A 25,449-nucleotide genomic window follows, 5' to 3' on the forward strand; every position below is an offset into this window, starting at 1 on the left:
CTGTCTTTTTCTTGCAAAACATGTATGGTCTCTTCACTGGTATGATGACCTCTCTTTCTTCTTGCATCTTTCACAAGATGCTGCTGGCAGCATTGGACACAAATCCACATTTCCTCAGACCAATAACGAGTGTCTTTCAGCAATGATATGAACAAAGTGAAAGCATCTGTAACCTGAAGAAGAAGATGGATGGAGGAAATATCAACTTGAAGTGGAAACCCAATAGGTGAAATTGGATTACACTAAGTTTAAGAACGTTATTACTATCAGAGAAAGTGAGGGAGATGTAAAAGTAACCATTGTTCATTGCGCTGGTTAAGACGCCCTAGTGTAGACTGTAGAGGGATCAGAATCGTCATTCTCCTCCGCTGGCTCAAGAGCGCTCCACTTGAGGAGACTTTACTCGACACTTTTCTCCTCTCAGTTTAAAACAATCGGACTGCAAAGCCAAAATTTCCGGCGACGGGGATTAAAGTTGCCCATGTACCTGAATGAGAACCAATTTGAAATCCTTAATTTTGTTACCTTTATTCCTAGAGGGACACAAGAAACTCTTTAAATGGGCTTATATTCATCCATAAATGGGCTTCTTTAGCGGGAAACCCACCGACCTTATTTTTTACCCCCAAAAAATACAATTACTTCTCCTTGTGGGAAAGAGAAATAATTTCTTTTAAATAAAACAGAAGAAAAATATAAAATCTCCTCTTTCTGGTTCGGTTCTCGCGTTCTGCAAACTCCTTCGTCGATTTCAGGTGAGTGATTTGATTAGGGTTTTGAGTTCTAACTCATGCTTCTGCTTCGATTTGTGATTCTGAGTTTCTGTTGTGTACGGGTAATTACGCTTCGCAGCTATGGATTATATGCTGATTAATAGGGTATACACTATATAGATCTACTATGGCTCATTCTCGAAAAACATCTAGGTTATGTAATTACTCTTATTTTTTGATCGATTTTTTTCGATGCCTAAGTATGTGATATCCGATTGATTCATAGGGGGAAAATTAAGGGTTTAGCTGATTGATTTTCTTGATGTTTATTGATCTGAGCATGTTGAAGTAGAGATTTTTGGAACCTCTTTATTGATTTTGATTATGTTATACCCCTCCATTTGCTAACTGCCTAGTTTTTACTTATCATTGTTTTAACAAGTCACTGACTTTTCAAGTTTCAGACATTCTGTGCCGTTAAATCTTTTGTCTAATTCGGATTATTTTTTATTCCTAATATATATGTTGTGTGGTAATGTGTATTACTAGCAGCTGAGAGATGTCGGCATATGACAATGTTATTGGTGGGAAGCTAAAGCTAAAAGGGAAGGCTTTAGATGTGAAAGCTGGTGGAGTCAAGAAGAAGAAGAAACAGAAGAAACAAGAAGAACAAGCTTTCAAAATTACTGATCATGATGAACTCATAGAAGGTACACATGACCCGCTTCTTTCCCCAAGTTTTATATAAGCATTTGACTTGAGCTCTTTTTTTGACATTCAATCGATATGTTGTGTATTGGCGTTTTGGTTATAGGAGAAAACACCGAAGCTTTAGGTAAATTGATGGAAGGAGAAGAAGATGAAGCAGGTATGAGTGAATTGGCGAAATACGACGATGATCAGTTAACGCCTGCAGAGAGAAGGTACATAGAGCAGAAGCAGATACTTGATGTGCAGAAACTGGCTAAGGAAGCAAACAAGTCTCATCGTAATAGGATTGAGGACTTTAATCAGTATCTAGCTAACATGAGCGAGCACTACGATATCCCTAAAGTCGGACCTGGTTAATCGTATTCTTCATTGCCTTTCTTCAACTCTGCTTATCGATTTGTCATTGTTAAATAACTTCTGTTGGATCTATATTGTGTTGTCTCTTAACATTTCAATTGTGTGATCTCCACTCTCTTAATGAAAAAGAAAACACACATTGGAATCTTTTATCAACTCCTTTGAACCATTAGAGGGCTGCCAATAACTTTATTGAGTTTGAGTACACAGGTCTATATTATTTTGTCTATACCAAAACATCGGAATCTTTTATCAACTCCTTCTGAAACTTCAGTGTGTTCTCAAAGACTGTCTGCATTTCATATATTACCGTGACTGTCAGAAAAGCTGTTCTCAATTTAAGGAACAGAATGTGGAAGCATCCAGCTAACTTACAGCATGCAAGTCACCACCTACGGAATAGAACAATTCGAATTCAGTTTATCAAGGATTTAGAAATTAACAAAATAACATGCGCAGTAAACACGATACCTAATAATCTAATATATTGGGGCAGGAACTCCCAAGGACAATCTTTGTCAAGAGCTGGAACAGACACCCCACGAAGCATGTATACATGAAACATCACCACTCACCAGATTGCTTTGTAATAGTCTTTAGAATCCTCTGTGACATTAACAAAAAGATACCAAAAATAGTGCTAAGCTAGAGCTTGAATGAAATACAGAACCCGTAACAATCTAACTGTCGTTGAAACAGAGAAGAAAGATCGTAGCCAGTGAACAAAGAAGAGTGGCCACTTCGAATCACATCCTACACTAGTACACCAGCCACGTGCAACACGTGACAATTAATTAACAGTTGAGACGAAAATAACAAGCTTCTTTGAGTTTTCTTCGTCCCACATCGGTTACTGAAGATATGTTCGCTTTAATTCAATTGTGTATATAAAGCACGTCGTATACAACGTCCAATTCATACCTTTCTCGGCCTTTTGGCTAAGATCAAGTGTAGTATCTGTTCTTATCAGTTTAATATCTGATATGTGGTCCATCGGACCACACGATATTAACTCTATGTTTTAAGGGAGAAAACCCATTAAGATAGCTTGCTATCTGGGTTTTCATGAGTCGTCCATGCGTTGCACTACGGCACGGACCTGGCTTAACCCACCAATAAAAGTCCAATAAATTTCTGAAATCATCTTCTGTCGTGGGCTCAGCTCACGTAACTGAACTGTCTAGATTCGAAACTAGTTGGGGTTTCTTAACTCATTAACCGAACGGACATTTGTATTAGAACCGAAGTCTAACCGGCAAATCAAACCTGTGCTTTTGCGGTCTTTAGTTTTACATAATCGAGTGTATGTTCAAATAGAGTGTGCTTTTGCTTGATTTGAGCGTGGTTTCATCATTACAGATTAGGATACAGAGCTCAATCTTTTGTCTCTGTGAAACTATCTGCGTTTGATATCCAGAAGCCACACAAGTTTTTGGTTGTGTATCACTGTGTCATCCTCATAACTCTATAATTCTCATACCTCTTCTACGATCAATGCAGAAGTCATAAACCCAGAAGTGTTGTTGATATGATGATCACTTTGCACTGTTTGGAAGATACTTGCAGTCACATGATCTACAAAGTAAAAACTTTTTTTTATGTGAAGGGTACCTGTGGATCCATTGGAGTGGCAAATATCACAGGTTACAGCATGTAACATCATTACACTCTTAGCTAATACTGTCGGAGCAGCTGAATCCGTTTTGCGAGTTACAGCAACGGGCCATGACAAGAGGCTATTTGTTAAGGCAAGTTTCATCTATCCAGTCTCTCCGTTATTACAGTAGCAGAGATAGTTCTATTAGACCACCTGTGTTTATCCGAGTGCCTGCCTGCATGGCAAAAGTATAAAACTAAAGCATTTACTTATTATGTTTAAGACCATTGACTAACATTCTGCAAAATTCTGAACATTGTGTGTATTTACTCAATAACAAGACAAATGACGATGTTTTCAGGTTCTATGTATTGTCAAATTTCTAAACTGGATTTGTGTGAACTAGGAATGTTTCTTCTTGGCAGCTCTGAGACGAATAATACCGGGTGTGACCATTGCTTATGCAAGTAACCACCATATAATAGTTTTCAGTTGTTAAGACTATATATTGTAGTATTTGATAAAAGATGAAGGAAACGAAGCAATTTAACAAAACTTTTGGACATTCATTCAGGATATTCTTCTTCTTCCTCCTCGTATTGAAATGTATGTAAACCAATCGGATAACCTGTTTGTGACTATTATCTCTTCTGTCTGAAACAGGACTATGTTTGTTCTGTCTCTACATGCTCTGTCAGAATTCTCTGTCTACAGGAAACGCTGTACCGAAACGAACAAACCGAGAGGTTTTGGAACGAGAAGCACCTTCAGAGCTCTGAACATCTGACTCACAAATCATAATCTGTCTAAAAGTGTTTTCTTCTTTTTTCTTATCTTTCCAACCTTCCCATGTTCATATAGCTTTTGATGGTTGCATTAATATAGTTTTTAGTTGTAGACATAGTTTTTGGACTTTTTTTATTTATAAAAGATAGTTTTTGGTGTTCAAAAAAAAAGAAAGATAGTTTTTGGTAATACAATGTTTTATTTCATTTATCGTTTGATATAGATAACAAAATTCATGTTGATGTTGCTGTGGATATTACTCGTAAGGTGTAGTCATGGGCATTCGGGTTTTCGGTTCGAGTCGGTTTATTCGGTTTTTACGTTATTCGGGTTGGGATATTTAGAAACCGTTTAGGAACCAAACATTTTTGGATCGGTTCGGTTCGGATGGGGTTTTTATTTTTTTATAAAACCCAAAGTGGAACCGTATTACAAATAATTCGGGTTGGTTCGGGTTTAAAGCCTCAAAAAACAAATGCAATTCCGAAAACCTGAGTTAAACCCGGAAAAATATTCGGATAGCTCAGATTTTTTTATATATTTTCTATTTATAAATTTTATTTCATATATATGAAAATTTAAACTAATTAATATTTTTAATATATTCAAAATATTGAGGTACCCGTTCGGTTCTCAGTTCAGTTCCGGTTTGGTTTCGATTTTTTGAATTTAAAAATATAGGAACCGTTCGAATTTTTGTAATTTTTTCGGTTCGGTTCCTTTACGGATTTCAGATAATACGTCCATGACTAAGGTGTAAATAAATAATTATGGTTAACTAATGACGATGCAAGTTAAAAAAAATCAAAATCTTACAGTTAATCAGCAGAACCGGAGTGTATCGGTTTACAAAAGTACCAAACCCTTTGCTGCCTCCGCCACAAGCAGGGTTTAATTCGTACCAATCCAAAACCCTCCGCCGTTTCCTTCTCCTCTCTCTCTCACTTTCCCGGCGGTTTTCGCTTTCAAAGTCGCAACCTTTCTCTTCGATAAGTTCTCACTTTATCAAAGAAACGCGTTTCATGGTTAAGATCTTGGCGCGGAGGGTAAGATGCTATGGAGATGCAACTGGGTAAAGCAGAGGAGGAAACTCATCAACACACTCAGCTTCTCCTCGCTTCACACTCACTTCTCATCAAAACCAAACCAAATCAGCAACCTTTCTCGACACCGAGCTGCTCCCAACCCGCCACTCAACCACGACGACGTCTACTCTCGTTTACGAGAATCCTCCCCCGATCTAAAAACCTTAACTTTCTTCCTCAGCTGCGCGAAACAGAGCAACTACTTCCACGATGACCGAGCCTTTGATCACATGGTTAGTGTCGTCGAGAGACTAACTCATCGACACAAGAGCATCAATCAAGTCATAGAAGCTTTGATACTATCAGGCTGCGTAATAAAGCCTCGAGTTTTATTGCTGCTGCTTGAAATCTTCTGGCGCGGGCACGTGTACGATAAGGCTATAGAGGTTTATAAAGGCATGAGCACCTTTGGTTACGTGCCTAACACACGTGCCATGAATATGATGATGGATGTTCTTTTCAAGTACAATCTGGTTGATCGAGCTTTGGAGGTTTTCGAAGGGATCCGTGTTAGGAACTTCTTTAGTTTCGACATTGCGTTGAGCCACTTGTGTAGTAGAAAGGATTTGGATCTGGTTAGGGTTAAGATGGTTTTGAAGATGATGATTAGAGAAGGGTTTTATCCTAACGGAGAGAGGTTTGGGCAGGTTCTTGGGGTGTTTTGTAGAAGTGGATGCGTTTCTGAAGGGTTTCAAGTGGTTGGGTTGATGATTTGTTGTGGAGTCTCTGTCTCTGTTAATGTATGGAGCATGTTGGTTAATGGTTTTTTTCGTTCGGGTGAGCCGCGTAAGGCGGTTGATCTGTTTAACAAGATGGGTTGTTCGCCGAATCTAGTGACGTATACTGGTTTGATCAAAGGGTTTATGGATTATGGAATGGTTGAAGAAGCGTTTAGTGTGGTGAGTATAATGCAGTCTAAAGGGTTGGCTCCGGATCTTGTTTTTGTTAATGTGATGATACATACGTTCACAAGACTCGGGAGATTCGAAGAAGCTCGTAATCTTTTTCTTAATAGTTTGAAGAAAGGGAACCTTGTGGCGGATCGGTATACTTTTGCAACGATGCTCTCTAGTCTATGTGTGTCTAGAGACTTTGATCTGCGTATCACTATTGGTACTGAAACAGAGTTGGATCTTGTGATGGGAAACTCGCTCATGAACTATCTCTGCAAGGTCGGTAACACTTTGGCCGCGTTGAAAGTGTTCCGCAACATGTCTAACAGAGACTTAGCTCTGGATTGTTATACGTACACTGGCTTTCTCACTGCGCTTTGTCAAGGAGAAGCATATGGCCATGCCCTGAACATGTACGACGAGATCATAAAGAGGAAGAGCATTCGGATCGATGCTCATTTTCATACTGTGATGATTGACAGTCTTGTAGAGCTTGGTGAATACGGTACAGCGATGCGTTTGTTTAACCGTTGTGTCTTGGAGAAACGTGAGTTGGATGTTGTGTCGTATACGGTTGCGATTAAGGGACTTGTGCGTGGGAGGAGGATGGAGGAAGCTTGTTCTCTCTTGGAGAAAATGAAAGACGATGGGGTTATGCCGAATGCACGGACTTATAGGACTGTTATCTCTGGTTTGTGCGGGGAGAAGGACAAGGATAGGTTGAGAAAGGTTTTAAGGGAGTGCATTGAGGAAGGAGTGGAGTTGGATCCTAACACTAAGTTTAAAGTGGTGTCTCTCTTATCTCGATATACAAAGAGATTGTTCTGAGTTTAGATCGGTTTTTGAGAAATGGAGGGAGAACGTTGGTGTTTCTGATTCATACGATGAGTTAGCTGTTTCTGCTGGGTGAGTTGTATAATGTATATTCAATCAGCGCTGTAATTGTTTTGTTTATTATTATAGAATGAAAATCTAATTTCAAAATCCTGTTTTATTACAAGATCTTACTATTTTCCTACCAAAGTCATTAGTCTCTTAGGGCTTCATTTTGTTGTTACATAAGTGTTAGTTAACTTGAGAGACAATACTTCCAATGAGCTACCAACCCAGGATGATCCCATTACCTTCTCGTAAAACAGAAATATATACAAGATCTTGATAAAAAAGGGTAAAGAATATTACATTAAAAAGAGGGAAATGCTACAAGCATACAACAACTACTCTTATTCGAATTACTTTTTACATTTCGGGACAAATAAAGAAACAAACATGGTTGTCTATATGGCAGTCTATGCAATTTGGTTCGGTCGTCACATAATAGTCCATGTATGATCTGATCTTCAAATAGTGCAGTTTCACCCTTCCTCGTCCTCGGAGTGATACTCAGTACTTGAACTAGTCTCGATCTTAGTCTCCATCAATCGAGGTTGTACACCTATAAATCACAAGGACAAAAACAATATTGTCAACGAGAATAAAGACACAGTTCTACAAAACCTTCATCGATCTACTTTAAACTACATCAAACTTTAAATAAAAACTTTACAATTGCAATGGGATCTCATCGGAACAAAGTACGAACCTTTGAGGAAATAATCAGAGGAAGGCCATCCGTGAGTCGAATTGGTGGAGAGAGTTTCTTCATCAGTTAACGGGTTAGCCAGCTTCGCAACGAGCTGAGCGACCCCATGAGTCTGGGATCCAGATCCTGGAGGCGGGACGTAATAGGAAGCACCTGGAACAAACGGGAGCCAATCAGGTGCAGCTCGGCGTACGAATATCCGGTGAACAGCGTCTTCTAGCTTCTGTATTAAGGGATCCGACGGCGAGGCGGTGTCGGTTTCGTGGAGATCGCCGCGACGGTCGGAGGATTGAGATCGGAAGGAAAGGAGGTGTGATGAAGGGAGGAGAGAGGATGCAGCTGCGGTGAGTCGGACTTTAGAGAGAGAGATCGAAAGGGAACGAGCCATCTAGAGACAGAAGTAGATAGGTTTGGTTTGTGTTCTGTTTCAAAGCTGTAATTAAAAGATAAGATGAGTTTGGTTTGAGAGATAAAAGGATAAGCTCATTTCTTCCCCTTTTTATCGACAAAATTTTAAATTCTTTTTTAGATATTTTATTTTTTTAATTGTATTACCTACGATTTGATAATGTTTCTTTGATTTACTTTTATGTTGTAGTCTCTCAGCCGACTTCTAATCGCTGAAATTAGGACAAACTATGGCTTGAGTTTATTTCTAGGGGCGTTTAATTAAGACAAGTTCAACTGATTTTAAGATTCTTTTTCTTTTTTTAAAAAGGTGCTGTTCAATTCGCCATGTTAGGTACAGTGTGTGAATTGCTGTCGATGTTTTGCATCTCAAGATATATTTCTAAATTCTCACTGTATATAATTATATCTACACTTTTTATAAAGGGATATTTTGAGTCGCGAAAAGATATTTTGACTCCCAATTAGATATTTTCGTGTTTTTTTGGCATAAAGATAGAGAAAAGATATTTGTGAGGCAACTCTTTTTAAAAAAAAAAAAAAAACTATGACTCTAAATACTTATTTGATTATGAGATTTCAAATCCTGATGCAAAAACAGCGTTACGTAAATCACTTTTCTCATCAACCAGCTGAAGAAATTAGTTGAATCTAAAATGTTTTTTTACGCGCAGAGAATAATGAAGAGCGACGGACGATACTCATACAACATGTGACATGGTCGATGCGTATATAAATAAAAAAACATGTGGGTCGACTGAGAAACAATACAATCATATGATACGTGGCAAAACTGCGTTGTTCAGACACCGATCGAATAAACACACACAAAAAAACATGAGAGCTGAAAGTGACGACGTACTTAAAGTTCGTTAGTACCCTCCGACTGCTGCTGATTCGTCTCCCCGCCGGAAACGCTCCTCTTCACCTTTTCTTTCACCGCTTCAGCTGCATCACACGCCACCTCTGCCGCTGATCTGGCAGCTTCCTCCACCGTATCTTTACTATGCTCGAAGCTCCTTGTGACCGCCTCTTTCATCTTTTCTCCCGTTCCCATATCTGCTGCATCATCCTTTCCTCTAAAACTACACAAATATAAAGAAAAGAACGAGAGCTAAATAAAAGTTTATCAACAGCTTGAATTAGTATCTTCTTAGATCTGTAATACCTACTTACTCTATGTTAGGAGGAAAAAAGCGGGAGTGACCACGACCTAAAGTCTCTTTGAGTTTCGACCAATAATCATTACCAGACCGTTTGATTCTATATAGCCAAACCGTAGCCGTTTTATCTTCCGGCGGCACTGCTTCACTTGAAACATTCACAGAGAGTACAAAAAAGAAGATCACGGAACATAGACATAGCAGATGAAAAACTTGTACGTGCTTTACTTTCCCTGCCATGTTATTTACGTTTTGAGGGTTCTCTATTTTCTCTCTGTTTCTAAATAAAGAGGTAAAGTGAAATTAAAAGAGGGATAAAAGCTGGGGAAGAGAAATGTTTACGAAAGTTATTGGTTTGTCAGGCGAGTCGGCGACCTAAAAGAAGACGTGGTGGGGACAACACACGTGTACGACGCGTGAACCAGAAAGCGACGAAAATGATGAACGTGAAAGAGGTGGCTCATGTAACACTGTGACGCGGACACGTGGTGTATGTGACATCAACACTTCAAGTTTTTAACGTTTTTTTTCATGTCTGACTCAAGCCTTACCGGTTTATCATCAGACACCGTGACGATATGTTCGAAAAATATATAGTTCCTTCGTTCTTAAAAGATCTATGTTATAGTTTTTTCACAATTATTAAAAAAATATTCAAAATTATATTTTTTAATACATTATTTTTGTTAATTAACTATTTCTTATAATTATTAACTAATGAAATTTTATTAAATATTATTGTACTTTTTGAAAAGTATAATTTTTCATTAATTAATGTTTTGAAAATATAAAAAATATTTTTTTTACAACAATTTTTTTTTCTAAAAAATAGATCTATAAAAAACAGAGAGAAAGTATAATCATGAAAGTTTTTTTTTTTTATGAAAAAAGAGCTTTTTTTTTTTATAATCATGAAACTTCATTTGGTCCGTTTTAAGTTATTGTGATAGGAAAGATGTTAAATGACGAGACCTAGTATTTCAACACATCATTTTCATTCGATTAGATAAACTAAACTTTTAACAAAGCATCAAGACAAGTAATCACGTCTCTGTGGTTATTCCTAGCTTAGTTTATTATAATCAAGAGACCGACTCAAAATTCGTAAGTTAATATTTCTTACGTTACTTCGTAATTGAAAAAACATATTAAGGGGGGAAATATAATAATCCCTCTGCGAAATAAAATGGTTGAGAGAACAAAAGTCATAATCTGGAGCTGGACATCTGGGAATCTAAATATCGGAAAGAATGTTAAGTTTTGATCACATAAAACATGATATGATGAAAAAAAGACTGGTGGAACATCAATTTGATAGTCAAATCGCGAGAAGTAAAAATCGATCGAAAAATTTCGAAGAACGAGGTGGTCGAAGAATTGAGCGTGAAGTGGTCAAAGAATTGATCTCGAGTGAACTATGAATCGAATAAGTTGCTCGACTATAGTTAGAAGATGTTTTAGATTAATCAGGCGAAATTTTTGGAAGCATAACATTTTTGGAAGCACGACGTTTCAGAAGCTCGACGGTTTAGAAGCACGACGTTTCTTAATCACAAAGTAATCTGCAAACTTTGTATCAGCGGAATATTAATTCAAAGACAACATAAGTCAGAAGCAAGACGGGATTTAAGCAGGACATGAAGTAAGTACGACGGGATCAAAGCACCACAGAAAAGTCCGAAATTGGACAAAAACCATAATTTCGGTATAATAAAAAATTTCGAGGAAGCTGCAGGCTCGGGAAATATTTTTCATCAGTCATAAATATTTTGGAGTCTATTAAAATTATTTAGCTCATCAGAACGGGAGCGGAAAAATATTCGGGATTGATCACGGGTCCAAAATATGCTGGAAAGTTCAAAATCGCGTAAACCGAATAAGAAGCTCGAGGTGTCTCTATACATATGGCCATTCGTGTTGTCTAGCATCTAAGGTGCTGAATGTCAATACAAGGATAAGGTGTAGACGTACATGGGTGCTCACCGAGCTCCCTCTGTGTGTCGATCCGCATGCGCAGTTCACAGATACTGCGATACCTCGAGCTATTACTTGTCAAGCTGCATGTTCAGCATCCACGCACGTCTACACTTCATTCTTGTGTTGACATTCAACAGCTTAGATGCTAGACAGCATGTCCTGGTCATATGCATAGAGACACCTCGAGCTTCTTGGTCGGTTTACGCGATTTTGATTCTTCCGACATATTTTCGATCCGCGATCAATCTCAAATATTTTTTTTGTGCTAAATATTTTTAATAGACTCTAAAATATTTCTGATCTTGATAAAATATTCTTCAAACCTTCAGTTTTTTCGAAAATTTTCATAATACCAAAATTAGGGTTTTAATCTAATTTTAGGTTTTTCCGTCGTGCTTTGATCCCGTCCTGTTTCTGATTTATGTTGTTTAAAATAAGACGAAATTGGACGAAATTAGAGAAATTGGTTTTTCTCCGTCTTGCTTCAATCATGATAATTGAGTTACATTATTAGCTTTTACGTGTCTTTGGCGCATTAAGGTTTAGAATAATGCATACTAATAAATGAAATCTCACATATAAAAGCGGTGGCTAATAATAAATTAGGTGATGCAAACGTAAATCTTGATTTACGGGTACTAAATACAATAGCCAATCGATGTTGACCAATCATTATTTCGAATTTTACTTTGCTTGAAAGAAAAGTTTCCGATAATTAACCAAATCGACAAAAGCAAAACGAACCAATTAAAACGTCATATGTAGATTGTAGAATAGAAAGACCAACTAATTTTCATTACAAGGAAATTAGGTGAAAAGAAGATTATACTGGACATGTTAACATCATATTTCTACCAAATGATTTAAATCCTATTATTAATTAAATGAATATAAAATACAGTTTCGTATTGTCGACATTGAAAAACATTAATTTTCAAATTTTAAATTTTACGATTTCCTTATATATTTTTTGTTTTCTCTTGTTTTCTCTTGTAATAATTAAAAAAGAAGAGAGTGTTTCTTCTTCCTTCTCTCTCAGTTTGGTGGACAATAAAAATAAAACTTAGCCTTTTAGAGAGAGAGAGTAAAGGGAAGAGGAGAGAGAGAGAGAGACTGAGACAACTCATCAGCTGGTACAACTCAAAGAGAGATAGAGAGAAAGATCAAGATCCAAGACGAGGGAGAAGAGAGCTCAAGGGATATGGGATCCCGTCTTCCTCAGTATTGCTTCCTTCCTGTTTTCTACTGCCACTCCCAGAATAGCAACTACAACTACTTTTCCTGATACTTCTTTTTTTTTCTCTGAATCTTTTACTCTCTCTCAGGTACGAATCAAACAAACCCCTTCGTTTTCTCCTCATTGTTCCTAGATTCGATTTTGCTTGTGTGATCGTCTTTTGTTTTTGTTTTTTTCTGTTCTTTTGTTTAATGAGACGATTTTGATAACTTAGAGATCTGAGCTTATAGTTACTGGTCCACTTCAACTTGTGTTTGATTTCTTATTAACTCAGTTCTGTCGGTTCGCTTGTCGGCATAACTCTCTGAATCATTTTTTTTGTTTTTTGTATTTTCTGATTGTTGTCCTGTACCATCATCGCCCATGGTTTCGCCTGTCACAATCTCGATCTGGCGATGTATTTTTTTTAAAAAATTCATTATTTTAATATTTGTTTATGTCAATTACATGTGAAGCAGTCTTCATTTTTGAGTCATCTCTCTTTTCTTCCTCTGTTGTTTCTGTAGGATTTGAAGTTCTCACCTCTTGTGGGTCCTCTCATTCATCAAGTTTTTTTTTTTGTTTCTGTAAGTAAACGGAAATGGGTTCGAGATACCCTTCTCACCAGCTCGGCAACGGCCTCTTCGTGTCTGGACGCCCTGAGCAACCCAAGGAAAGACCTCCAACGATGAGCTCAGTAGCCATGCCTTACACGGGCGGCGACATCAAGAAGTCAGGAGAGCTTGGGAAGATGTTCGAGATTCCAACCGATGGGTCCAAGTCAAGAAAGTCCGGTCCCATCCCCGGTGCTCCTTCAAGGTCCGGCTCATTCGCACAATCAGGTCAAGGAGCTCCCAACGCTTCCACTACTCGTATGTCTGGCTCTTTGGCTTCCGCTGCTGGTTCTCTCTCCATGAAGAAAACGAACTCCGGACCTTTATCTAAACACGGAGAGCCTCTCAAGAAATCATCTGGCCCTCAATCCCGGCAAAACTCCGGTCCTATTCCCGTTGTTCTTCCGGCCACAGGTCTTATAACATCAGGTCCTCTGAACTCATCTGGAGCTCCTAGAAAGGTTTCTGGTCCTTTAGACTCGTCTGGTTCGTTGAAGACTCATATGCCTTCTGCTGTTGTCCACAACCCGGCTGTAACTACCCTTGGTCCTCCAGATGACTTCTCCAGCCTCAAGAGCTTCCCTAAGCCTGTCTTGTGGCTGATCGTTCTTATATTTATAATGGGGTTCCTTGCCGGAGGCTTCATCCTCGGTGCAGTTCATAATCCGATGCTCCTTATCGTTGTTGCAATCTTCTTTGCAGTTGTTGCGACGCTTTTCATTTGGAATGTATGTTGGGGGAGACGTGGTGTGGTAGATTTCGTTGCTCGTTATCCTGATGCTGACCTTAGAACTGCGAAAAATGGTCAATACGTGAAGGTCACTGGGGTAAGCTGATGAATGAATCTATAGTCATTATGGTTTGCTATGTTTATGATCTTGATTCACTTTGTTATTATATGTAGGTGGTTACTTGTGGTAATGTGCCGCTTGAGTCATCATATCAGAGAGTTCCAAGATGTGTGTACACATCCACGTGTCTATATGAGTATCGTGGATGGGGTTCAAAACCAGCTAATTCTTCACATCGTTTGTTCACTTGGGGACTGAGATCATCAGAGGTTAGTGATTCCCCCTATGTTTTTATATTATCTGCCCCAACTCGATCAATAATAAACTTCTTTTTTATGTGTGGCAGAGACATGTGGTGGACTTTTACATATCAGATTTTCAATCTGGACTCAGAGCTTTAGTCAAAACCGGAAACGGTGCAAAGGTGACACCTCTTGTAGATGATTCTGCTGTGGTAGATTTTAAGCACGGAAATGAGCAAATGTCTCCAGATTTTGTTCATTGGTTAAAGAAGAAGAATCTATCGAGCGATGATCGAATAATGCGGCTCAAAGAAGGGTAAACAAACAATCATTTTCTTTAACAAACGAGTTCTAAAGTATTTATTAGAAGTATATTGATACTGAATCTCTGTGTTTTATTTTCAGGTATATAAAAGAAGGAAGCACAGTGAGTGTGATTGGAGTGGTGCAGAGAAACGATAATGTGTTGATGATAGTGCCACCATCTGAGCCACTTGCAGCTGGTTGGCAATGGAGGAGATGCACTTTCCCAACAACCCTTGAAGGAGTTGTGTTGAGATGTGAAGACTCTTCGAACGTTGATGCAATACCGGTTTAAGTCCATCACAGCAACATCAAAGTTTGGTTTCATTGATTTTTTTTCTTTTCATAAGATCTTTAAAAATGTGGTTCTTCTTGGTGCGTCCGTTTGGTGGTGGGTGGTGTGGTTTCATATGCCTAAAATGAGCTAATTGTATTCTTCTTCTTTTTTGGTTTGTATAGAGCTCTTTTAAGTAAGTTCTACTCAAGGTGTTATATAGTGTAATATGTTATGGTCAAAATCTCTTCTTCTTTTTTTGTGAAAAAACAGAACTCATTTTGATGTATTTTTGAAATAGAATTTGTACTCTCTACACACCACTTTTCTCCTATTTGCACTCCATACTCTATATCCCTCCAATTTTCTTCTCCCTATCTTTACCATTTTCCCCCCATTCAATGATATCCCACCTTTGTTAGTATATTGAGCTAATTTACTCTTTTTGAAACTCAATTGTTTTCTATTCATTTATTTTGTTCCTATTTGGTATCATCCGTTCAATATAATCCAACGTTTGCAAAGCTTCATTTTATTGCATCAACTTTGTGAATGTGTGTGATCAACTCGTCTCATTATTAAATGAATGGCACTGATTTTATTATGAAGAGATTTAGGTCCAACCACAAGTCTTTTACAGACAAGACAAAAACCTAAACTAGCAAACCAAAATAACAAGAAATCTTCCTTTTAAATCAGAAACTGAAAAGAGTTTCTTTCCCAAGCTAATGGGATGACTTCAAACACCAGCAAAGGCCACATTAAAGTAACCAACATTTAAAAGAACTATGTTGTTTGTTCATGTGTTTGTTTCTCAACGCATGAAAGGGACTAACCAACGCATCTCTGCTCCATTTCCATTAGCCAAATAGTATATCTTCTTCCAGTTTTCTTCTGAGAATACCTCACGCCTAACCAGTCTTTGCCTGCAACAAAAGCGTATTCATGACATCAATATCCGCTTTAGGTCGGTTTATTGTCATTCAAGCAGACCAGCTTAATGATATGTAACTTATTAGCTATGTTTCAAGAGTTAACAATTGTTATTATCTCGTAAAGACGTTTTTCGTGTAACTCACCGAAGGTAGTAATAGCAGACAGCTTCTGCTTCATCTAAACTATAACGAGGGAAATTCTGACGAGCATCGGCTGGAACATCTGGCAAGTCTTTGCGTAGTTTACCTACTGCTGTTGAATGTGAGAATGCACCCACCATCATATCATCATGCATCATGCTCCTAAAGGCATTCACCTGCCAAAATGAATTGTGTGAATTGGGGATTTTTTTTGTTTGTTTGTCTGAGTTCAGACAAGAATTCACAAAAGAAATTTACCGTCGTAAGTTCTCTGGCATGTATAGGTCGGCAAGAACGTGGTGTCACGGGCTCTTCAAACTCACTGAACGTAAACCAATTGTTATACTGAAAGACAAGTAAACAACAAGAAACAAGCAGCAGTAAAAGATTAGTGAAAAAGAGGCATAGCTTTTACAGTAGTAGACGACACAAATATGGTATCATAAGTGAGAAAGTTGGGGGACTAACTTGATCAATTGCAATCAAGACTGGAACATCTTTAACGAGTGAAAGTTCTTTCCTAAGTCGCACAACGACACTAACAGCAGCGTGAGTGCTATTAATCCCCATTTGCACAAGGTCATACAGAGTTGAATCCTCTGGAATCGGCATAGTCTCTTGCCCTTTCAAGTATCCTACACCCGCACCCTCTCCAAGCACGATGGGATCATAGACGTTGCACCGCAACTCTCTTAAGCGAGGTTCATTGAACTTGACAAAATCCTACAGAAAAAATCAAGTTTATTAAAGAAACACTATTAACTTAGGAGTAAAGCCAATTTCCAAGAAATCAAGTTTATTAAAGAAATACTATTAACTTAGGAGTAAGTAAGTCCATTTCCAAGAAATCTTGCCTTGAGAATACTCTCAGCTTGTAGAGGAGTGTCCCAAAAGCCTGTATGTTGATTCTTGTAGAAGTAGCCTCCATGAGTCCAGTCACGTCCTTTGGGTGCATACAGAACTAGCCAGCCTTCGTCACGTGCCCAGTGAACAAGCATCGCCAAAGCAATACTCTTTCCACTCTTAACAGGACCATCCAAAATAATCTGCTTCTTAGGCTTCACACCACCTTTACAGAACAAAGTAGGCAATGATTTAAAAACCTATGGTGCTACAAATCCTGTAAAACTAACTAACAAGCCACTCTTCTTAAACCACTTAAAGGTAGAAACTTGGAGGAAACAAAAGAACACACCTTTACCCTCACTAGGCCCCATGGGAGGATCAGCAATACGTCTGAAGTTATCCCTCAGATCCAAGAAACTCTTCCTCACAAGCAACGCAGGTCTCCATGATTCTTTAAACTCTTCCTCAATCCCTGAAGCTAATCCCTCCGGCAGAACTGCTTTCAACGCTGCCTCACTATCATCCACACATAAACACACATAAACACACAATGATGCATAACAGAAGACTATATATAATAAAGGAAAGAGAGAATAGTACTCGAATTTGAAGTAGGAGCCGATATCTTTGTGAGAGAGCTTCGAGAGCGTAACATCTCTGGGAGTGAACAGAGGTCTCCCATTAGGACCTACATCCAGAGACGGAGTCTTCTCGTCATCAGCCAGCCTCTTGGCGCGACCCGCCTCGAGGTCGTCTCCAGCGGACCCGCCGAACTCTCCGTCCTCGGCTCCGGCGGCGGCGCCGGATTCGCCGCCTTTGGATTTGGATTTCTTGCCGTCGGACTTCTTCGTCTTGGTGATGGAAGATTTCGTACTCTTGGAAGATGAGAAGCGGCGGCGATGAGCGTGGTCTAAGCTAGGGATGAGTGTTGCTGCGGAAGCTGAAGGAGGGGAAGGGAAATGGGAAACGGTGTCGTTTGGAATCAGAGATCCACGGTTGAGATTGAGATTGAGATTCCTGGAGGTGATTCTCACGACGGATCTAAACATTTTTTTTTATAGTTCGTCTCTCTCCGGCGTCGTCAAGGTTTTAGAGAGGGATGCAAATCTGAACGAACCAACGAAAGAGAGAGGCGAAGTGAGTGGCACACTTGTAATTTCCGATATCAATCACTTTAGCGCTAGGCCCATTACATTAGTGGGCCTTATTGATGGAAAGTTAAGCCCATTTATTAAAATTAATTACGCGGTAAATTTAATTAGACCAATAGGATAAAAGAAGTTTGTCGTATTCGAAAATTTTAAAAATAAAAATAAGATATTTTTGGTGGGAATTTAATGAATTATCATATGGAAGAGTGGGGAAGGAAAGTGAAAGCAAGAGAGATGACTATCTAACGTTGAAGATAATTTGTTATTTTTTTTCTTTTTTTTTTTAAATTATCATCCTCTCATGGCGGATAACACCAGAGGTGTCCAGAGGCTCTTGTTCTTCTTCACTTTTAGTCTCTAACGTTCTTTTTTTTTTTTGCTTCGGGTTCAAGTCAGCTATGGTGGCTATGGCCTCTGCTTCTGGTTCTGCTCTTTGCTTCACTGATGCTTCTACTTCTCCCGCAATCAGACGTGATCTTGGAGCTTTATGTCTTCCTCCTAGCACAATCACGTTTGGATTTGTCGATAAGCCTATTATAAATCTTCAGCGACTCAGGTTTCTATTTTTTATGTTATGAGCTGTTTTAGCAATGATTTGTTTGAGCTTTGTTTTTGTATATTGGTGAAACTTGTGTTACTTTCCTGTGTCAGATTATCGGGGTTGAAGCCTCGAGCAGCAAACGCTACTGCTGTGGAGGTATGAAATGATCGGATTACACGAGAAGAGTATAGTACCAACGATCAAAATAAAATATTTTAAAAAGTGTTTTCTTTTTCTTTTTGAAGAATGGTAAGCAGGATTCTGACGAAGTCCCAACTCCAGTGGTCATAATCGACCAAGATTCTGACCCTGATGCAACCGTTGTTGAAGTAACATTTGGAGATCGTCTAGGAGCTCTACTTGACACTGTAATGAAGTCTTCTTCTTCCTAGTTCCTACTTTATGTTTGCTGAGTGTTGTTCTGCGAGTGTTTCAAGTCACATGCTCTCCATTCTTATCTGATCAAATGTTTTGTGCAGATGAATGCGCTCAAAAATTTGGGTCTGAATGTTGTCAAGGCTAATGTCTACCTCGATTCTTCTGGCAAGCACAACAAATTTGCCATTACTAAAGCGTATGTCTTTATTAACATTAACGTTACTTTTTAATCAAATCATAGAGCTGACTCTAGATTGAATCTTGTGTATTTATCTGAAACAGGGATAGTGGAAGAAAAGTAGAAGACCCTGAATTGCTCGAGGCCATCCGTCTCACTGTCATTAACAATTTGCTCGAGTTTCATCCTGTATAACCAACAACTTGTCGTTATCTTAAAATAAACGTTTATATCTTGCGTAGCATTTCTTAACTCACACATTGCTTGTCAATTATTTGGATCAGGAATCAAGTTCTCAGTTGGCAATGGGAGCAGCTTTTGGTGTTCTTCCACCAACTGAACAGGTAAAAGAAACTTTTAAGCTTGATGCTCTTTATTCACTTCTTTTAAGAGGAACAAAGACTTAGCTAGATAATGAACATATTTCTATTTGGCGGGTCAATAAGATAGTAAGCACGCAACTCTATTTTGGAATGGGACGTTGACAGGTTGATGTGGACATAGCAACGCATATAAAAATTGAAGATGATGGACCAGACCGCAGGTAAAGGGAAACCCATACCTTATCTCAACTTCAAAAACCTTTTCTCCAATGATCTCAACTATAAAACACTATCTTTTAATGTATGATCCATAAGTATTGTTGTTGAGAATGCAGTTTACTATACATAGAAACAGCGGATAGGCCTGGACTATTAGTTGAGCTAGTGAAGAACATTACAGATATCAGCGTCGCTGTCGAATCTGGAGAATTCGACACTGAGGTAACTAGTGATTTTAAACCTAAGATATAACCAACCACTCTGCTTTTTGCTCATGTTGCTTCTTCTTCTTCTTCTTGTTTTATGTGAAACAAACAAAACAGGGTTTGTTGGCTAAGGTTAAGTTCCACGTAAGTTACAGAAACAAAGCCCTGATCAAGCCTCTTCAGCAGGTAATTCAGAAGTTCAGAAACCAGACTTTTTATTTTAAATCTTGTTTTGCCGTTTAAATGAGTAAAGTCAAAATGTTGTTTGTAGGTTCTTGCCAATAGTTTGAGGTACTTCTTGAGGCGTCCATCTACTGACGACTCCAGTTTCTGAATCTGAAAATGCCATTTATAAGAAAGAAGAAAAAAACAAATCGAAAAATATCATTCCACATGTCTACTTTCTTTTTTACATTTGACAAAATAAGCTGCTTCATTTTAGTGGCCGTCTCATACATCTGTAATAGTAACATTTTCCCTACTCCAACCATTTATCACATTTACCTTCATTCACAACGATTAAATGATTATAGAGGATATTCAACACAGACAAAGCTATTTGAAGAAAGTTAGTTTGCAAATGTGGATAAACGAGTCTTAGACCCCCCCCTAGTTATACAGATTCATAGAGTACAAATCTTTTTCTTTCCTGTTTTAGAAAGAAGGATTCAGATAAAACCTTGAGATATAGTGTTTCACCATATATAATGTTATTTAAAATGACAAAGAACTTTCTCCTTCTGCACTCTATATCAAGCGCCACTTGCATATAGACGAGTCCACTCCTTAGCTGCACATATTGTCCACATTGATACGAGATTAGAAGATTATAGAAGAGGAAAAACGATTTTGTTGCAACTTTTTCAGTTTCTAGGTAATATATTATCATCACCTGTCTCCACAGCTTCTGCTTCATTGCTTTTCCAGTGCTTAGCTATGTTCTCAGAGAGGGGATCATCTGGATTTGGTGCACTTAGAAGAGCTTGAATACTTTTTTTTAACATCGGCATTGGAGAATTATAGTGTCAATAATTAATATTAAATAACTGATATATTAATATATTGTCCTTGGTTTAGAAGAGAATAGCGAGGGTGGATCAATGGAATATTATTTTTACCTCAAGAGCACAGTTCTTATTTGTAGCGCAGGACTCCACTTGTCTTTCAGTATATCAAGGCAGATTCTTCCAAGCTAATATAAAATTACAAAACACGTTTCATAAGGACATATAATATAAGGCATGTGTTTTGGATAGTTATCTTGATGGTAAGAGAAACAACAAACCTTGTCAATATTAGGATGGTAAATCTTGGTGAGAAACCTAACCTGTGTTACAAATCAAAAAAACCCCAAACCGTATATCAACATAGAAACTTGGGTACTTTGTGTAATCTTACTATCTTAGTAAGTGAAAATGCATTTGAGGTTGTCCAAAAATCACATTCGCCAATCTCATAAACCCATTTGGAACAATAATCCAAAAATATGAAAGAGTAAAGACAATTCACTTCTATAGCCATTTACAATGCGCTCACTTAATATTGTTGCGTAACACTAATTTTACTCAAGGTAGCACAGAATGTAAAATGAATGGAGACAAAACATGAAATGAAAAGAAAATGAGAAAAACTCAGAAAAGTTGAAGCAAGTTTACCTTGGGAGCTGCCATGGGATATTCTTCAGGTAAAAAGAGCTCCAACTTGAAAACTCCACCTAAAAAAATTGAGGATGGAATAAAAATGATTGGTGAAATAAGTATCAATTAATGTACATTTAATGAACGATAGTGTAATACACTAGACTTGATTCTGGAAGAACTTATCTAATATGAAAAAGAAGCAGACTTTCAATTTAACATGGCGTATTCAAGAACACAGAGGAATAAAGAAAAACATGTCGGATGATGAAATCAAGGGTATACAGCTTATAGACGCGTCATTAATCATATACTAACAACAATCCAGAAGCTACAAAATCTATAACCAACAGAGATCATCTGACGCAGCAGATTCATTAAACACACAACAAAAGGTAAATTATACAGTGCTTGCTTTGCATCCTCTAAGAGTAGTGTTAAAAGAGTTTGGACTTACCTTCATAAGGAGACTGGGTAGGACCAAGAATCATAACATTGAAGTAGCGCATATTTTCCTCTGACGGAGACGCACTTATCCCCGGAGCTGCCAACACACAAACCATTTTACGAGGATTCAATTTAAAGCAGCTATTTATCAAAAATCAACTGTAGAAGTGTCAACAAAGATAGAATGATGAGCTTACCGGGTTCACTAAGAAGACGTTGAGTTTCCTATCAGATCGGAGAGAAAACAAAAAGAAGTCAGATCATAAGGTCAGATAATAATATCAAGCAATCAAAATTTCTCCCAGTTCAGATGAGCTACAAGCCGGTATGTTACTTGTTCTGATTCCAGATTAAACCCCCCAAAAAAAGGAACCGAGAGAAATTGAGATCGGAGGAGAAGATCGTGAAAACGCACCTTGATGATCCTTCGAGGAAGATTACTATTCGCCATTATTGCGTGCTATCCGATTTGATCGATCTCTCAGAGAATTTAGGGTTTTTCTCACAGAGAACGGAGCTATTCGCTAAAAGAAGCTTCTTCGTCTCTCGTCTCGTTGATAACTTCAGAAAATGTTTACGAACTCTTTTTGTAGAATAAAATAAAAAGTTTTATTTTTTCCGAGATGCCCTTCAAAAATTTTTTTTTTTCGTACGCGTTGGTCAAACGCCAACTTAAAGATTCCCTCATACCCATAATGGTTGTCACTATATCCTCTAATTCTTTTCCTAAAAATTGGCTTCACAAAACCAAAAGAGTCATCTTAATTCATAAACGATAAAAGACCGTCAACCGTGGAAATGAAGTTTAAAACGATACAGATCAGTTATTAGCTATTACATTCGGCTCAAAAACTGGCCAATCAACTGAGTTTAAAGTAATCTGTCTACAACGTTTTTAAAAAAAGACGATATCATTTGGGTACTCTTCTTAGTATTACGTATTTGCCGAACACGTTTTTCTCTTGCCACTTGTAAGGGATGAAGAACGATCTATACTTTGCTGGCGATAGCTCTCTGTCCAGATATGGTAGCACAACAATCGTCTGAAAACAAAAAAAACGAGGAAGATGTTATGAACGATCTACTACTATACTTAGTTGTGTAATAGAGAAAGTGAAATGTAATGGTTTCATTCTTATACCTCCCATGTTGATAAGTCGCTGCCTCGATACGGATACGGTCTGCTTAGCTGCAACTCAATGAGGAATGTGCAACTTTCGATATTCTTTAACTGAAAAAGGGAAAGAGCAAGCAAATCAAGCAAGTTTTGTGGTTAGATAATTTTCAAGGGTTTCATGAGAGAGAAGAGTGTGGGTTTTACAAATTGTTCATCAGATGCTTGGTTCTTGTTGTTGAAGTATGGAGGTGATGCTGCGGTGCCTCCAAGTGTATTGTTAAATGGGAATGGAAGAAGACCACGGAACCCATCATCGATCCAACGTACTTCGCTAATGTAGTCAGGCACGAAAAACGATGACGGGTATCGATGCCATTCGCTTCCCACACACAGAACAGAACCTGACATGTCAATAAAACCAACCAAAAACTCAACAGGATTTAAAAAAATTGTTATTCCAGAAGTAAATGTGAGATGCTATCTTCACTTATGCTTGCGATGTAATGAACGAATGATTGGAGAGTGTTCTGTTTATACCTGGTCCAGCATCATCGTGGTGCTCCAGCAGCTTGTAGACCTCTAAGGGAGCGGAATAGCCATTAATTATAGAAAATGTGCGAGCATGTGAAGCACATAAGATAATACCAAGGATCACAGGTCGGAGGTATTTGGTTATCTGCATATCAATACGAAATGTGAGAATCGTACAACCTAATTCTTCTCAATTAATGGAAAATAATAATTCGGAAAATGATATAACTTACTGTCACCAGAAGATTTTCGCTTGTGCTATACTTTTCTCGGAACAGCTCAGGGATGTTTTCAATAACAGCAGAAGCAGAAACACATATAAGAGGGTATATTGGATAAAGGAACCTGCAACAATTGATCGACAATCAATAACATTACTTGTCGAGTATCAGGATATGCTGAACGTATCATATAATCAGTTTTCTCTAGATCTAGAAGCTATCCTTTATAACTGGTCTGAAAGATACAGAAGGATCACCTTTCTTCTTTGTGGGGCTGAAGTGACATGAACGCCAGCCAAATATACATTGGCGAAATCACAACAAGCAAGCTATGGTCATACTTTCTTCTGATAACAGGATACAGTGCGATGAACAAGATTGCCAAAACGAAACACAAGTTGAAGTTGTTAAAACCATTTCTTATATAAAACAACGGTCCTTCAGTCCCATAGAGATGGCTTTCTCCACCCCCTAAGACATTGTACACCAAGAGATTCAGAACCGAAGATGTCCATCTCTTGTAGTAATAGTAATCCACAAGTACTGAGCCTCCCTGGAAAAGAGGCAAAACTAGTTAAGAGTAGAAAACAGTAACTTAATACTACAGATGGGGATGAAACTCAGTAACATGCACACAGAGAAAGCACCTAGGATTGGTGGTTTGACTTACAAGGAGAAGAGCAGAGGTGACGGCTCCAGAGATAAACGCTTGCTTGAATCTCTTAACCAGAGAGTAAATAACAACAGGTAAAAAGGCTAGGATAGAAAACGGCCAGCCAAGAATCACCCCAACAACCGAAACTGCAACAGCCATGGCATACTTCTCGAAAAGCAACAAACCAGAAGACAGACTCATGGCATACATAGAGAACGAACTCGGGAGGAAACCTAGCCAATTATAAGGAAACAAATCAATATCTAAACTAAAGACTGAAAGAATAACTTGGAAGCCTATAAATATAATATACGCATATTAAGGAAACATTAAGAATAATCTTAAACAAGTACAACGAAGCACTCACTGGTACTAGCAAAGAAGCAGCCACTAGTTAAGCAGAGCATAGCAACTGCGTACGTCCCGAGACGCTTCCCGTACTTTCTGGAGATCGCAACAACCAGGACAGTGTCTGACACTGCAGAAACCAGTCCCAGAAAGAGCCTCACCGCATAGAAAACTCTAACCTATCCACATGATATACAAAACACAATTAAATAAGATATATACACATTTACATATAAAATTAGAATACAATCCAGAAACTCTACAATGCTTACCTTATCACCACCAAACCACCAAGCAGCAGGCCGCCCAGCCAATTCATGGAAGAGAATGTATAAGTAGGAGCGAAGAGCAAAGTTCGAACTGCAAAACAAACAAACAAACAAAAATAACTAATCTCATGATTACGATCTCAAATGCACAATAATTTGAATATTAATACATTAAAATGTAGAGCTAGACCTGTATTCCCAGGTTTGAAACCCCGACTTGTAGAGAAGGTAGTGGAGAGGCTCCCAGTAATTGAAGACTTCGTCGCAGTCGTGAACGATGTTAGAAGTCGCGCTCATGTAACGGAGATAGCATAGCGCTATAAACGGCAAGAACCACCCGAGGCCGCGATCCTCCGCGTCTCCGCCGTTAGATCGGCTGGGTTTATCAGTCTTCGAGTACGGCTTTGGTGAAGATGAAGAAGAGCCGGTTATGAGTGGACGCCTCTGCCGAGTCGTCGTTAGATCCATCGGAAAATGGCCGTGGCGAGTTGCAGATTGCGGAAGCTCCCTTCTCGGTGAAGCAATCAAAAGTGAAAAGTATCTCGCTGACTCGAGAGTGTTAAAGCTTAGTTGGTATATTGATCGTTAGGCCCA

The 25,449-nt window shown here is 38.4% G+C and overlaps 9 protein-coding genes, 1 long non-coding RNA gene and 1 other non-coding gene across 13 annotated transcripts; 5 read left to right on the forward strand and 6 right to left on the reverse strand.

The window, feature by feature from the left end:
- The first annotated feature begins 637 nt into the window (after positions 1 to 637).
- Positions 638 to 1,950, forward strand: LOC103872467 (protein FAM32A). 2 transcript variants are annotated; one of them, XM_009150868.3, is made up of 3 exons: positions 638 to 755; positions 1,263 to 1,423; positions 1,528 to 1,950. In XM_009150868.3, exons 2-3 carry the CDS (start codon positions 1,273 to 1,275, stop codon positions 1,779 to 1,781), a joined length of 405 nt encoding a protein of 134 aa, XP_009149116.1. In that variant the 5' UTR covers positions 638 to 755; positions 1,263 to 1,272; the 3' UTR covers positions 1,782 to 1,950. The 2 variants fall into 2 exon arrangements, with proteins under 2 accessions (XP_009149116.1, XP_009149115.1); XM_009150867.3 differs by having other exon boundaries at positions 640 to 755; positions 1,266 to 1,423.
- On the reverse strand, positions 1,795 to 4,519 carry LOC103872465. Its single transcript, XR_633691.3, has 2 exons — positions 2,253 to 4,519; positions 1,795 to 2,173 (listed from the first exon to the last, which is right to left on the reverse strand). It is a non-coding gene; the product is annotated as an uncharacterized LOC103872465 (long non-coding RNA).
- On the forward strand, positions 2,699 to 2,894 carry LOC117126338. Its single transcript, XR_004448910.1, has one exon. It is a non-coding gene; the product is annotated as a U2 spliceosomal RNA (small nuclear RNA).
- A 28-nt stretch (positions 4,520 to 4,547) lies between the features above and the next one.
- On the forward strand, positions 4,548 to 7,128 carry LOC103872468 (putative pentatricopeptide repeat-containing protein At1g16830). The gene has a single exon (XM_009150869.3). The coding sequence runs from the start codon at positions 5,216 to 5,218 to the stop codon at positions 6,968 to 6,970; it is 1,755 nt and encodes a 584-aa protein (XP_009149117.2). The 5' UTR covers positions 4,548 to 5,215; the 3' UTR covers positions 6,971 to 7,128.
- Positions 7,129 to 7,236: 108 nt separating this feature from the next.
- Positions 7,237 to 8,238, reverse strand: LOC103872469. Its single transcript, XM_009150870.3, has 2 exons — positions 7,725 to 8,238; positions 7,237 to 7,577 (listed from the first exon to the last, which is right to left on the reverse strand). The coding sequence occupies exons 1-2, from the start codon at positions 8,110 to 8,112 to the stop codon at positions 7,498 to 7,500; spliced, it is 468 nt and encodes a 155-aa protein (XP_009149118.1). The 5' UTR covers positions 8,113 to 8,238; the 3' UTR covers positions 7,237 to 7,497.
- A 497-nt stretch (positions 8,239 to 8,735) lies between these two features.
- Positions 8,736 to 9,649, reverse strand: LOC103872470. The gene is made up of 2 exons (XM_009150872.2): positions 9,309 to 9,649; positions 8,736 to 9,217 (listed from the first exon to the last, which is right to left on the reverse strand). Exons 1-2 carry the CDS (start codon positions 9,533 to 9,535, stop codon positions 8,995 to 8,997), a joined length of 450 nt encoding a protein of 149 aa, XP_009149120.1. The 5' UTR covers positions 9,536 to 9,649; the 3' UTR covers positions 8,736 to 8,994.
- Positions 9,650 to 12,249: 2,600 nt separating this feature from the next.
- Positions 12,250 to 15,001, forward strand: LOC103872471 (uncharacterized membrane protein At1g16860). 2 transcript variants are annotated; one of them, XM_009150874.2, is made up of 5 exons: positions 12,250 to 12,597; positions 13,016 to 13,929; positions 14,007 to 14,162; positions 14,240 to 14,451; positions 14,541 to 15,001. In XM_009150874.2, exons 2-5 carry the CDS (start codon positions 13,090 to 13,092, stop codon positions 14,731 to 14,733), a joined length of 1,401 nt encoding a protein of 466 aa, XP_009149122.1. In that variant the 5' UTR covers positions 12,250 to 12,597; positions 13,016 to 13,089; the 3' UTR covers positions 14,734 to 15,001. The 2 variants fall into 2 exon arrangements, with proteins under 2 accessions (XP_009149122.1, XP_009149121.1); XM_009150873.3 differs by having other exon boundaries at positions 12,290 to 12,597; positions 13,081 to 13,929.
- Positions 15,002 to 15,287: 286 nt separating this feature from the next.
- LOC103872472 lies at positions 15,288 to 17,922 on the reverse strand. The gene is made up of 7 exons (XM_009150875.2): positions 17,235 to 17,922; positions 16,984 to 17,150; positions 16,643 to 16,857; positions 16,257 to 16,511; positions 16,047 to 16,133; positions 15,792 to 15,964; positions 15,288 to 15,638 (listed from the first exon to the last, which is right to left on the reverse strand). Exons 1-7 carry the CDS (start codon positions 17,681 to 17,683, stop codon positions 15,527 to 15,529), a joined length of 1,458 nt encoding a protein of 485 aa, XP_009149123.1. The 5' UTR covers positions 17,684 to 17,922; the 3' UTR covers positions 15,288 to 15,526.
- Positions 17,923 to 18,007: 85 nt separating this feature from the next.
- Positions 18,008 to 20,143, forward strand: LOC103872473 (ACT domain-containing protein ACR11). Its single transcript, XM_009150876.2, has 10 exons — positions 18,008 to 18,341; positions 18,437 to 18,482; positions 18,572 to 18,694; positions 18,806 to 18,900; positions 18,987 to 19,071; positions 19,167 to 19,226; positions 19,371 to 19,426; positions 19,541 to 19,646; positions 19,748 to 19,816; positions 19,902 to 20,143. Exons 1-10 carry the CDS (start codon positions 18,184 to 18,186, stop codon positions 19,962 to 19,964), a joined length of 861 nt encoding a protein of 286 aa, XP_009149124.1. The 5' UTR covers positions 18,008 to 18,183; the 3' UTR covers positions 19,965 to 20,143.
- Positions 20,144 to 20,187: 44 nt separating this feature from the next.
- Positions 20,188 to 22,390, reverse strand: LOC103872474 (ubiquitin-conjugating enzyme E2 36). The gene is made up of 8 exons (XM_009150877.3): positions 22,130 to 22,390; positions 21,912 to 21,939; positions 21,725 to 21,811; positions 21,286 to 21,344; positions 20,916 to 20,957; positions 20,749 to 20,822; positions 20,523 to 20,620; positions 20,188 to 20,420 (listed from the first exon to the last, which is right to left on the reverse strand). Exons 1-8 carry the CDS (start codon positions 22,163 to 22,165, stop codon positions 20,383 to 20,385), a joined length of 462 nt encoding a protein of 153 aa, XP_009149125.1. The 5' UTR covers positions 22,166 to 22,390; the 3' UTR covers positions 20,188 to 20,382.
- Positions 22,391 to 22,452: 62 nt separating this feature from the next.
- On the reverse strand, positions 22,453 to 25,436 carry LOC103872475 (dol-P-Man:Man(6)GlcNAc(2)-PP-Dol alpha-1,2-mannosyltransferase). The gene is made up of 10 exons (XM_009150878.3): positions 25,046 to 25,436; positions 24,859 to 24,946; positions 24,606 to 24,765; positions 24,254 to 24,471; positions 23,841 to 24,136; positions 23,596 to 23,707; positions 23,369 to 23,507; positions 23,036 to 23,232; positions 22,856 to 22,945; positions 22,453 to 22,757 (listed from the first exon to the last, which is right to left on the reverse strand). Exons 1-10 carry the CDS (start codon positions 25,321 to 25,323, stop codon positions 22,626 to 22,628), a joined length of 1,710 nt encoding a protein of 569 aa, XP_009149126.1. The 5' UTR covers positions 25,324 to 25,436; the 3' UTR covers positions 22,453 to 22,625.
- Between the last annotated feature and the right edge of the window lie 13 nt (positions 25,437 to 25,449).

Source organism: Brassica rapa, chromosome A06 (genome assembly GCF_000309985.2).
Source record: "Brassica rapa cultivar Chiifu-401-42 chromosome A06, CAAS_Brap_v3.01, whole genome shotgun sequence".
Classification (NCBI taxonomy): domain Eukaryota; kingdom Viridiplantae; phylum Streptophyta; class Magnoliopsida; order Brassicales; family Brassicaceae; genus Brassica; species Brassica rapa.

Bases quoted from the DNA above. Each gene is read 5' to 3' on its own strand.
- LOC103872467 (XM_009150868.3), top strand. From the start codon at position 1,273: ATGTCGGCATATGACAATGTTATTGGTGGGAAGCTAAAGCTAAAAGGG. The intron at 1,424-1,527 runs GTACACATGACC...TTTTGGTTATAG, and splicing joins TCATGATGAACTCATAGAAG to GAGAAAACACCGAAGCTTTA.
- LOC103872468 (XM_009150869.3), top strand. From the start codon at position 5,216: ATGCTATGGAGATGCAACTGGGTAAAGCAGAGGAGGAAACTCATCAAC.
- LOC103872469 (XM_009150870.3), bottom strand. From the start codon at position 8,112: ATGGCTCGTTCCCTTTCGATCTCTCTCTCTAAAGTCCGACTCACCGCA. The intron at 7,578-7,724 runs GTTCGTACTTTG...TGTGATTTATAG, and splicing joins CTCTGATTATTTCCTCAAAG to GTGTACAACCTCGATTGATG.
- LOC103872470 (XM_009150872.2), bottom strand. From the start codon at position 9,535: ATGGCAGGGAAAGTAAAGCACGTACAAGTTTTTCATCTGCTATGTCTA. The intron at 9,218-9,308 runs GTAAGTAGGTAT...ATATTTGTGTAG, and splicing joins TTTTTTCCTCCTAACATAGA to TTTTAGAGGAAAGGATGATG.
- LOC103872471 (XM_009150874.2), top strand. From the start codon at position 13,090: ATGGGTTCGAGATACCCTTCTCACCAGCTCGGCAACGGCCTCTTCGTG. The intron at 13,930-14,006 runs GTAAGCTGATGA...TATTATATGTAG, and splicing joins AATACGTGAAGGTCACTGGG to GTGGTTACTTGTGGTAATGT. The intron at 14,452-14,540 runs GTAAACAAACAA...TTTTATTTTCAG, and splicing joins ATAATGCGGCTCAAAGAAGG to GTATATAAAAGAAGGAAGCA.
- LOC103872472 (XM_009150875.2), bottom strand. From the start codon at position 17,683: ATGTTTAGATCCGTCGTGAGAATCACCTCCAGGAATCTCAATCTCAAT. The intron at 17,151-17,234 runs GTACTATTCTCT...TGTGGATGATAG, and splicing joins GGCTCCTACTTCAAATTCGA to TGAGGCAGCGTTGAAAGCAG. The intron at 15,639-15,791 runs GTGAGTTACACG...CTTTTGTTGCAG, and splicing joins GTCTGCTATTACTACCTTCG to GCAAAGACTGGTTAGGCGTG.
- LOC103872473 (XM_009150876.2), top strand. From the start codon at position 18,184: ATGGTGGCTATGGCCTCTGCTTCTGGTTCTGCTCTTTGCTTCACTGAT. The intron at 19,427-19,540 runs GTAAAGGGAAAC...TTGAGAATGCAG, and splicing joins GATGATGGACCAGACCGCAG to TTTACTATACATAGAAACAG. The intron at 19,647-19,747 runs GTAACTAGTGAT...CAAACAAAACAG, and splicing joins CTGGAGAATTCGACACTGAG to GGTTTGTTGGCTAAGGTTAA.
- LOC103872474 (XM_009150877.3), bottom strand. From the start codon at position 22,165: ATGGCGAATAGTAATCTTCCTCGAAGGATCATCAAG. The intron at 20,958-21,285 runs GTAAACTTGCTT...TTTGTAACACAG, and splicing joins ATCCCATGGCAGCTCCCAAG to GTTAGGTTTCTCACCAAGAT. The intron at 20,823-20,915 runs GTTTGTTGTTTC...ATTTTATATTAG, and splicing joins ACCATCCTAATATTGACAAG to CTTGGAAGAATCTGCCTTGA.
- LOC103872475 (XM_009150878.3), bottom strand. From the start codon at position 25,323: ATGGATCTAACGACGACTCGGCAGAGGCGTCCACTCATAACCGGCTCT. The intron at 24,137-24,253 runs GTAAGTCAAACC...CCTCTTTTCCAG, and splicing joins TCACCTCTGCTCTTCTCCTT to GGAGGCTCAGTACTTGTGGA. The intron at 22,946-23,035 runs GTAAAACCCACA...TCCCTTTTTCAG, and splicing joins AAGCATCTGATGAACAATTT to TTAAAGAATATCGAAAGTTG.